Raw genomic sequence first — 10,652 nt, forward strand, 5'->3', positions numbered from 1 at the left:
AGGAAGGGAATAGACAAGTACAGTGTAAACACATAATAAATTCATGTGGGTTTATGCGAATGTTATTCAAGTTTCTCTGTACCCAGGCTGAGGCACACCCCAGTCATAACATGAAGGGCAAGTCTATGTTCTTCTCACCAGTGCCCACATAAATATAACCGTGATTCTTGGTCCGGGGAGCATGATAGAAGGTCAGGCCTGGCCAGAGCAAGCTTCGAAGCACAACCAGTGCATTGCCTCTCTCCATTTGGATACTCCAGGACCCTGGGGAAGAGACAGACAGATAAGGAGGAGTTAAAACCAGGGGCCTCCAAGGAGGCTTACTCATGCTCAGCTAGCTGCTGGGAAAGCTTCCAGAACTGTTGGAGATTTTGTCCTGGTTTATGTGGTTTCATTGGTAGGAATAAAGACAATTCAGTTATCCAGAAGTGGACCATTCATACTTTTTACATATCCTAAGTGCCTTTTGGCCATTTTATTGCTCATTAAAACCTCTCTACCCAAGTGAGAGTAAAGGGTATTAAAAGAGGTAAAACTCCAGCCAGTCCATATTGCTCATGTCTGCAGTTGTAGTTCAAGGTTAAGGAGAGGAAACTAAAAAAGCCAATGAAGTGTAGGTTTGGAGATTTTTAGTATTTTGGTACTCCTAACCAAGGCTTATCCAAGGTGACATGAATGCATTCTTAAGTATACTTTTATCCCCAGTTTGCTGCTGCTTCCATATTTCTTTTTGGCGGGGGGGGTCTTCCACATGTTTAAAAATTGATAACATTTTGTTTTGATACATGACATCCCAAAACCCTCTATACACACACATACACACATAATCTTATTCACACACATTCTTCCAAAAGCAGTAAAGCAAATCACCTAATAGAGTCACAATATATTGTTTCTTTCTTCCCTTCTCTACCTGTGCATCTCCACCCTCACTCAAACACACACCCCCTCCCCACCTCCCATAAGTTTCCCTACCAAACCCCATAGAGCCTTAAGCACCGGTGTGGATGGACCACCAGTTCTCAGACTCTTGGCAACGTAAGTATAAAATCACCACCCTTTTTTTGCCCCCTAGCCAGCTAACAATCAGAATATCAGCTCTAGCTGGAGGGGACTGAGACCTAAGACTCACTGAAGTGTGGGGGTAGGGGTTTAGGAAAAAGCCAAAATCTCTATGCTTCACATGCCTTTTCCTGGTTCCTTGTGCTCCCCCAAACAGGAGCACCCCAGCCTGAGGCTGAATTCTGCAGCCACGATGATGACTTGGCGGGAAGAGCCTGTCCCAGCTCCAGAATTGAGGGAGGGAGCCGCTGTGTGGGAGGAAAGAGCCTGGGAAAATCTCCTCTGGATGGAGATCTGGAGCTTACTATTCCCCCTGCACACTGTGGCCTCTCCCCCCCTTTTCCCCAGCCCAGCCACAGCTCTGCTCACTCTGCCAAAAAGGCAAACACTTTGAAGGTTTTGGTGCTGGACCAGCCAGCCCTGCAATGAGCTCTACTCTTGCAGCCTTCATCAGCTGCCAGCTCAGCCAGGCTGCCTGGCTCCAGCTGCCCCAGCTTCCCACGGGCTTTTCTTCGGCCATGGCCTGCCCTGGCCATACCCCACCCAGAAACCCTGTACATGGCTCAGCATGATCCCCCCACCCCTAAGGGGCCACCCTGCCTTTGGACCCAACCGACCGCCAGTAACCCCTAGCCCTGCCCAGGGTGGAGCCACACTGCCCTAGGCCAGAGCTTGAACTTCCAGAGGAGCCAGCAGGGCAGCCATAATCGTCACTGTTAAGGGGAAAGGAGATGAAACCAGGATGAGGTAGAAAAAGCAAGGAATCTTTTCTCTTCCTTCCCCATCCTACCCCCTTCACTGAAATGCCACTATTTCTGTGGCAGGGTGTAATCTTTAGATCATCCCTCCAAAGTAACCATACACCACATCAGCCTTCTCCAGCCCCCTGTCTTACACTGCCGGAGGTAAATGAGTGGTTACAAAAAGGACTAGGTTGTCCCATAGGATTTTATTATCACTAAGCCCTATCCTTATTACAGTTAATGTTCTGTATCTGCCCACCTCTCCAAAGGTTTGTACCTGCTCCTATCCTGCCTAGTCCGGAGGAGTTGAGAGTGACTTCAAACGACTTCACCTAAGCTCCAAAATCAAGGTGGGGAAGTTTGGCCACTTTGCTCTAGGCTAGAGTTTACTGGGCCCAAGGGATATTTCGCACCTTGCCCTTTAGCCAAACTAAACAGTCTCAGAAACATCATCTGCACCCAATTTCAATGAAAATCCCCAACACAGAAGCAACCCCCTAGCCAATGGACCACTAAACTGGAATGAGTTTTGGGAATTTAGTTGCTGTCTGCATCCTCATCTTACCCGTATTCAAGGATAGGAATTAAACAATAGTGTCTGCCAGACCCTGTTCTAACACAGGTCAGGTCCCTGTCCGCAGTCACTCCCCTACTGAGTGAACTCATTTGGTGTCCTATTACCTGTAGAGTCAAATGCAAACTCCTTGGTTGGGCATTTAAAGCCCTTTGCAGCCTGTCTTGCCAGCTTTATTACATGCTCCTTCCTCAAAGGCTATCTTCCAGTTAAATTGACCTTGTTTTAACACAGGACATTCCAGCTCATCCCTGTGTGTCTGCATCGGCTGTCCCCCACACCTGGGATGCATTCCCTCCTAGAGGTTTCCACCTCTTAGATTTCCTCATTTACTTCAAAACTCAGGTCAAGCGCCACATACATGAGACCTTTCTCAATATTATCTCTAGCTCCTAGTGCCTCTCCCCCTGGCAAAAAAAAAAAATTACCTTGTAATTCCTCGTATTTTATGTATGTACAAGTCTTCCCCCTGTGAGATGTAAGCTCAGGTACTATTATATTTTTGTCTTTTTATCCCTAGCACCTGGCATGTAGTAGGTGCTTAATATTAAATGTGGATTGATTTGGGGGGGGGGGGGGTAGGAGCGGGGGAAACAGGAATCCTAGACAAGAAAGAGGTTGTTAGCCCATGACTCCACCAAAAGAGGTTCTAGAATGGCCAGGGAGCAAGGAAGAGGGGCAGGAATGCCAGAGCCACTTCCTCGAGTAAAAGGAATAATCCACAACAGACAAGGGAGCTTTAGCTGGGTATTCCAGCATATGAATGGCAAGCCAAGTCTTTGCCGCCTACCTCCCTCCCTTGCATTCCTGTCACACTCTTCCAGAAGTCCTTGCTCAGCTGGTCGCCTGGGAAACGATGATTTTCAACGTGCCAAGAGTCACGTAGTGTCTACCTGGGGAGCTGGGGACTAGTCTGTCACCTTCACCCACTTTTTCAGCTTCAAACTGAAAACAGGCCTTGCCATCCCCCAGCTATAGCCCTACTTGCTCTGCTACCCTGGTGTTCTGTTCTTGCTCCTCCAGGGCTAAAGAGTAACTGGGTCTCCCACAGCCAGTGGAACAGGGATCAAAAAGGTTCACCGAAACTTGGGCTCAGCTGGTCTGCCTGTTGCATATAATTACTCTTTCATTTCCCCTACGTCTTTCCATCCAGATTCCCTCATAGCACTAGGCCCTTGCCTGTTCTCTCAAGTATCCTCCGGATAGCCACTGCGGTCCAGAGTATCCATCTGTGCAAACAGGGAAAAGGAAGGACTGGGGACTTTAGGGACCTGGAGAGAGTGGGAAGGAAGTTATCAAAAGTGGGGCCTGCCCTACAACACTTATAAACTTCCCTCTCAGGTTGTCTGCCCAACTGGCAGATGAGACAATCAAAAGAACCACATACCTCATACCTATGTGATCTTTTATGAAAAATAGGGAGTTTATCATCCCTGCTTAACATATTACTGACAAGGGGCTCAAGGAATGGGAAGGAGGCACCAAAAAGGCCCCACAGAGCTTAAGCTAAACTTTAGACCAGAGGACTTTTAACGGTTCCACCCAAGGGAATTTCAGTGTTATAAAGACCTCTAGAGTCATCCTGAAAGATCACAACAACTGCTAATCTTTCCCTTTGGGCCTAGTCTACTCCCTGGTGACCATCTCCTGGAAAATGAGGATTGGGAGGCAGACTGGGGGCAAGCTGTCATTGATGAGTTCTCTGGATGTGGGTAGGGGGAGATCCTAGCCTGCCTAAGACCTCCAGGAAAAGGACCTAAATATACAGGTAGCTCTGAAAGAAGGATTTTCATATATTTTTCTCCACCCTAAATCTCACCTAACAGTAAGTGCTGTCTTCTCGTTTTATATTGTTGTTGGTCCCTCTGACTGCTTCCAAAAACCATCTTTCCACCACTGTAGAAAAAGGTGGCTCCATGCTGACCCCTGCTGCCTAAACTGAGCAGTGATGCTCTGATTCAGCCAAGGCAGAAGTCAAGCCTCTTCCCTGCCACTTCTATGTAAGAGCTTCCCTGATCCCAACTCCAGGGAGTGGGAGCAGAGAAAAGGATGGTTTTCTATCCTCAGGGGCCAACAGCACTAGCCACCTTTTCTGCCTATGCTTTATTGACTGAATAATAAAACTTCATATCTAAATACTGCTTTTATATGTTGTAACACTTACAGTCATTCATTCAATCCACTGTACAACACTCTTGAGGGGTAAAGGCCCTAAGTATTGTGTCCCTGTTTTGTGGGGATTGAAGAAACAGACTGAAACAAGTGACAAGATTAAAATCCCATCACAATGTTTTCTGCCTACCACACCATACTGCCTTGAAGATCCAGTCCCTAACTACAAAGTACCCAAAAAAGAGATGGTCCTTGGAGCTTGACAGTAGAAGGAGAGGGCTTCCCTCTAGGATCCTTTGGGTGACCGCCACCTCCCCCTTCCTCCCCACAGTGAGAAACAGAAAACTAAAGCTCCCTAGAACCTGACCAGAGAACAGCATTCTGGGTGTGACCTAAGAGCTGTCAATGATATAACTCAACCCCAAGGAAGGAATCTGAGGGAACTGATTAAAATATATAACAAGTGGGGGGGGGGGGGCCTAGGTGGCACAGTGAACAGAGCACCGGCCCTGGAGTCAGGAGGACCTGAGTTCAAATCCGGCCTCAGACACTTAACACAAAAACTAGCCATGTGACCCTGGGCAAGTCACTTAACCCCAATTGCCCTCCAAAAAGCAAAATATATATATAACAAGAGTCATTCCCCAATATATACCTGACCAAAGGATATATAAACAGGCAAAGAAAGAAAAGCAAGCTATCAAAAGTCATTAAAAATGCTCCAAATCACTAATAATAAGATGTACATTTAAACAACTCCAAGGTTCTACCTCACACCCATTGGATTGGAAAAGATGACAAAAGTGGAAAATGACAACGGTTGGACAGGATGTGAGGACAGGCACATTGAAGCACTGTTGATGGAGCTATGAATTAGTCCAACCGATGTGGAAACAATTTGAGACTATACCCAAAAAGTTACTAGGCCATGCAGAAACCCAACAATACCACTTTTAGGCATATATCCCCAAAGAGATTAAAAAAGGATACATGTGTACAAAAATATTCAGGGAGCAATTTAGAGAGACCTGGGAAGAAATGAAGTAGATAGTACATTTTATATGACATCATAAAGAAAAGCACCTTTGAAAGACTTAAAAACTATGACCAATCAGGACTCTAGAGGAGCAATGATGATGCATGCTTCCCACTTCCAAACAGAGCAGATTGGAGGTACAGAACGAGACATGGCCAATTTGTAGTTTCGTTTTGCTTTACTGTAACAGCTAGCTGTCATTTATATAGCACTTTAAGGGTTATATAGCATGGTACATGTTATCTCATTTGAGCCTCACAACAAACCTTGTGAGGTAAGTCCTATTATCCCCATTTTACAAATAGGGAAACTGGGTCATACAGCTAGTAAATGCACAAGGAAGAGTTCAAACTTAGGTTTTCTTGACTCTAAGCCCAGTACTCTCTCTCCACAGTCCCCAGCTGCTTTGAGGGGCTTATTTTTACAAAGAAAGGTCCTTTTAATTTGGGGTTTGGGAAAGAATGGGGGGAACAAGAAGAGTGAGATTAGTGATACCAAAAAAAGAAAATATCAATGAAACATTTAAAAGAATGCACAGAGAACGACAGAAGGAGATATAGAGGGAGACAAAAGCAAGCAGGAAAACTGAAATGAATATGTGGGGTTTATTATATACACTTTTTAAAAAGAAAACAAGCTAGATGTAGTGGAGATAGGTGTTTTCAAATGAACTCTTTACTGTTTCGTAACATGAAAAATGTTCGTGTTTGTTGATGTTTTCCAAGTTCAGATTAACAAAAACAAATCTTTTTTTAAAGGACAATTGAAGTGTTATCTTCCCATTCCCAATCTCTATGTGCCAATAAACAGTCAGGAGTGTCCCTGGGCCAGTCCTATAGATCTTAATTGGACAATGCCAACCAGAGAAAGTTGGGGCTTGGCAGAATCCTACTCAAATATCTCCTCCATGAAGCCTTTCCTAATTCCTCTCTTGGTAACTTTTCTTCATATAATACTTTGTTTTCCAGTTTTGTAATGCTGAGGGGCAGCATGGGTGAAGTAAGAGTGACAGCTTCAGAGAAGGAGAAACCAAAGTTAAGTATCTTTTCTGGTACATACTGGCTTTGGAATTCGAGGCAAATCAGTTAACCTCAGTACCCTCAGAAAATTCTATGATTGTAAGTTGCAGAACAATTGCAAATCTGCATTTCTAGGTACAGTTTTCTCCCTGGGAATAAACAACCCAAATTAAATCATAGGTCTTGACAAAAAAAAAATTACCATAGAACACTGGGTATTGCAGTTAATGGTATATGTAGTCTATCCCTGCTGCTTAACAATAAGCCCATGACCAAAGAAGAAATGTTTTTTGTAAACTTTGGTCACCCCCCCCCACCCAGTGCTTCATATAGTACTCTACATACAATATGAACTTTTTTTTTAGATTTGTTTATTTCATTAAATATTTTCCAATATTATGTTTAAAAATTAACAAATTTCTTTGAAATTTTGAGTTCCAAATTCTCTCCCTTCCTCCCACCACCCTCCTTGCGAAGGCAAGCGATTTTATATCAATTATACAAGACAGTAGGAACTTAATTTCTGTTAAATGCTGAAGCTGAATCACTTCTAGTATTGTCAAGAAGAATCCCTATCCCTGACCCAAAGAAGACACAGAACATTTAACCTCCTACATTCTGAGTGAATGGAGAGCAGTCACTGTTAAGCAGCACAGCTTCTTCCTAAACAGAAAACAGATGGTCAGTCCCATCTCTCTGGTCAACAGCCTTAGATCCTCACCCAAAGTTGAGATTCAAGGGTTTCTGTGGCCTATACTTTGATATCTCTGTTTCCAGCTTAGTGGTCTTATTAGTGTATCCCTGCCCACCAGGGACAGCTCTGACCTCCAGCTCATTCTAGTCATTACACATTTTCACCAACAGATAAGGAAGGGTCTGGGAGCCAAGTTCAGGGGCCCATCTGCTGCTCCAGTCCTCTCCCCTCTGTGGGAAAAAGCTAGAACAGGCTTTCTAGTGGTTCCTTGGAGGCAGCACCAAAAGGACAGAACCAAAGTCTCTGGGCCTTGGCCCAGAGGCCTAAGAGTTGTTCAGATAGCAACCTGTAGTAGGACCATGAATACTTCCCCTGAATTCCCTCCCTAAAGGCATTCTGAGCCCTCATTTTCCAATGACCATTCATTCTTGGCAAACAAATGTTAAAAGCTGGGTGAGAAAGAGGAATACTTTTAAGATTTAGAACTGGAATGGACCTTGGGATCTTTTCGTCCAACTCCCTCATTTTACAAATTAGGAAAGTGAGGCCCAGAGAAATTAAATGATTGTCCAACATCATGTGGATAACAGAAATAGGTTTAAATTCAGCTCTTCTGACTCTAAACTCAGGGCTCTTTCCACTATAAAATGAGAAGGAAAACATTCTGACCAGTACTAAGTGGGCTCATCCCCAAGAAATTAGGTCAATGGGACAGAATGTTTAAGGGCTCAAGACTTTGCTTCCTTCAGCTCCTGGCAAAGGCTTCCCTCCCCTCTCCTTGACCCTAAGGACAGCTTCCCCTAAGTGAAGATGGGAAAATCTGTTCCCTCAGGAACTATATTAATGCCTCCCCCTCCCAGACTACCTCCCAAAAGCCAGCTAACATGTAGCTTGAGAGAAATTATTGTACTCTTCTTTGCAGAAAGTCTCTGCTGGGGTGCTAGATTGCTTGATCCAACAGAGGTCCAGGTGGCACAAAGGCAAGAAGATTGGAGGCAGGGGAGAGGTATGACAAGGGTTGTAAAGACTCAGTTTCATATACATGCCCCCAGAATCTCTGTGGCGAAACTGACTTTGATCCTTACTACATGAGAAAGGCCTGCTATGGACGAAAAAAAAAAAGGGAAAAGGAAAGAATATCTCCCCTTCCACCCCAAACCAGATGTTCTCTCTAGAGATGAGAAGTCAGGGTTGGAAATCCAAGATTGGAGTCTAGCCCCCTGCATAGAAACTACATAAGAAGAGTTGTCTGCATACTGTTTTTCTCTCAAGAAATCTTGAGAAACATATAGTCCAAAAGCCCTGGAGATGGCAGGAAAGGCCCAATTAATTTTTTTTTTCTTTTTGGAGCGGGGAGGGCAGGGCAATTGGGGTTAAGTGACTTGTCCAAGGTCACATGGCAAGTGTCTAAGATCAGATTTGAACTCAGCTCCTCCTCACTCCAAAACCAGTGTTCTATTCACTGCACCATTTAGCCACCCCCAATTCACTCTTGGTGGGCAGGGGAAGAGCAAGTCAGAATTTGAATAAAAAAAAGGGAATAGGGGCAGCTAGGTGGTGCAGTGAATAGAGCACCAGCCCTGGAGTCAGGAGGACCCGAGTTCAAATTTGGCTTCAGACACTTGACACACTTACTAGCCATGTGACCTTGGGCAAGTCACTTAACCCCAATTGCCCTCCAAAAAGCAAAACAACCAAAAAAAAAAAAAAAAGGAATGACAAGACGGGTTATCCCCACACTGCAGAGACTTAAGTGCCACTTCATTCTCCAACCCCTAGACCCTGAAGCTGGATTCCACCATCCCAGCACTCCTGGCTCCCATTATCAGAGGGAATCTACTGCCCATCTCCTGGTTCCTGCCCTGGCTGGGAACTCAGGACTGCAGCAAAGATAAAGAGGTTTCAGATTGGGCTGCTTGTAGGTGTGAAATAGCTCAGGCCCTATAAACCTCTCCTTATCTCCTAGGAACCAGCAGATTTTATTCCATGAGTGAGAAGGATCAGGATCTTGCCCAGGACAAACTCCCTTCCTGGGCTCGGCCAGGGCAACTATTCTTGGTCTCTGACCAAGGGGGAACCTTTTCTGCTAGGGAACCTTTGCCTCAATTCGTAGACATGCCCTGCTCACTCCCCAACCTCCTTGACCCAGCAGAACAATGCAGAAACACACCCAGAGTGCCTGGCCATTATATAGGCAACTTGAAATTCTCTATATACACTCTCTCTCTGTGGGCCTCCCATATCACAGCTAAGAGGCTGACTATTCTCCTGAAATTCAGCTCCATCTTGAACTGCTTGCTGGATATCTCTCTCCCCTGGATGTTCAACTATCACATCAAATTTGTGTCTGAAACGGAATTGATCATCTTTTCTTTACAATCAGCTCGCTCTACCTCCTCTTGCCTTGCCCCTGGACTTGCTTATTTCTGTCATTCTCCCAGGCTGAACATCCTGAAGCCATATTTGACACTACCATCTCCCTCACCACCCAGTCACCTAACCTTGACAATTCTTTTGTAATGTCTAGGGTCTCTCTATCTAGGACTACTTAGATGCTTAGGGTAACCTCCCAAATGGTCTCCCCTACCCCTCAGTCTCTCCCTATTCTAAGCCATCCTATATACTCCTGACATTAATCTTCCTAAAATATCATTTTGTATATGTCTATAAGGTGGGGAGGAGGGAGACTGGCCAGAGAGGGCCCAGTCCTGGAAATACGTGCACGAGGTGAGTACTTCTGAAAGTTCATGATCATACAGAATGGAGGGACCCAACTTTCCATTTCAGTTGAAAGTATTTTCTGTTTCCATTCACTTGCTATGTGACATTTAGTTAGCTGTTGAATAAGTACCAGGCATACATAAAAATAGGCCAAATCATTCTCTGTCCCTGGCTGTGGTGCAGCCAGGAAGACAAAATACTATAAGCCTCTGGGTGGGAAAAGAGGCCTCAGGTCTTTCTCTCCCCACTTGTCTCCTGCTTCATGGCCTGTGGATCTGCTATTGCTTTTGTCTCTGGCCTGCATATTCTTTCCTCCTCTTTAGTGAAGAAGTTTTAGAGATGGAATAGACTAGACTAAGACCTTTTGAGTTTTGAAAGGTCAGTAGAGCCACTAAGGGTGCAGGAACTGGAGGCCATCCCCAAGTTTGCCAGTTCTGAACAATTCCGAGGCTTGACCCAACCCATGGTTGAATTAATGGTGAGATGTTGTGTTCCACAAGCAAGGGAGTGACTACAGCCATTGGTTAAGCCATATAGAGAAGTGAAGTTGGTAGGATGAGTGCTTTGTAGCATTTAAGTTTAAGCCTACTGCCTCATGGAATCAAGAAAGTAGAGGGAAAAGTGTGCCTCATGATTCAGGGGGTGTTTTTGTGTTTTGGTTCCTGCTGTTATCTTTTCAGTAAATATAACT

At 44.9% G+C, this 10,652-nt stretch overlaps 1 protein-coding gene across 1 annotated transcript in view; it reads right to left on the reverse strand.

Annotated features, from left to right (window-relative positions):
* Positions 1-44: 44 nt before the first annotated feature.
* Positions 45-10,652, reverse strand: part of RSPH9 (radial spoke head component 9) — a 23,180-nt gene continuing 12,572 nt past the window's right edge. Inside the window, exon 5 of the mRNA XM_069065881.1 lies at positions 45-264. Within this exon, the coding sequence (XP_068921982.1) occupies positions 104-264 (161 nt within the window). The 3' untranslated portion in view covers positions 45-103. The remainder of the gene's footprint in view (positions 265-10,652) is intronic.

The sequence above is a fragment of the Petaurus breviceps genome, unplaced genomic scaffold (assembly GCF_028583685.1).
Source record: "Petaurus breviceps papuanus isolate PSGF00001 unplaced genomic scaffold, PetGlider_PUasm1.0 90701, whole genome shotgun sequence".
Classification (NCBI taxonomy): Eukaryota; Metazoa; Chordata; class Mammalia; order Diprotodontia; family Petauridae; genus Petaurus; species Petaurus breviceps.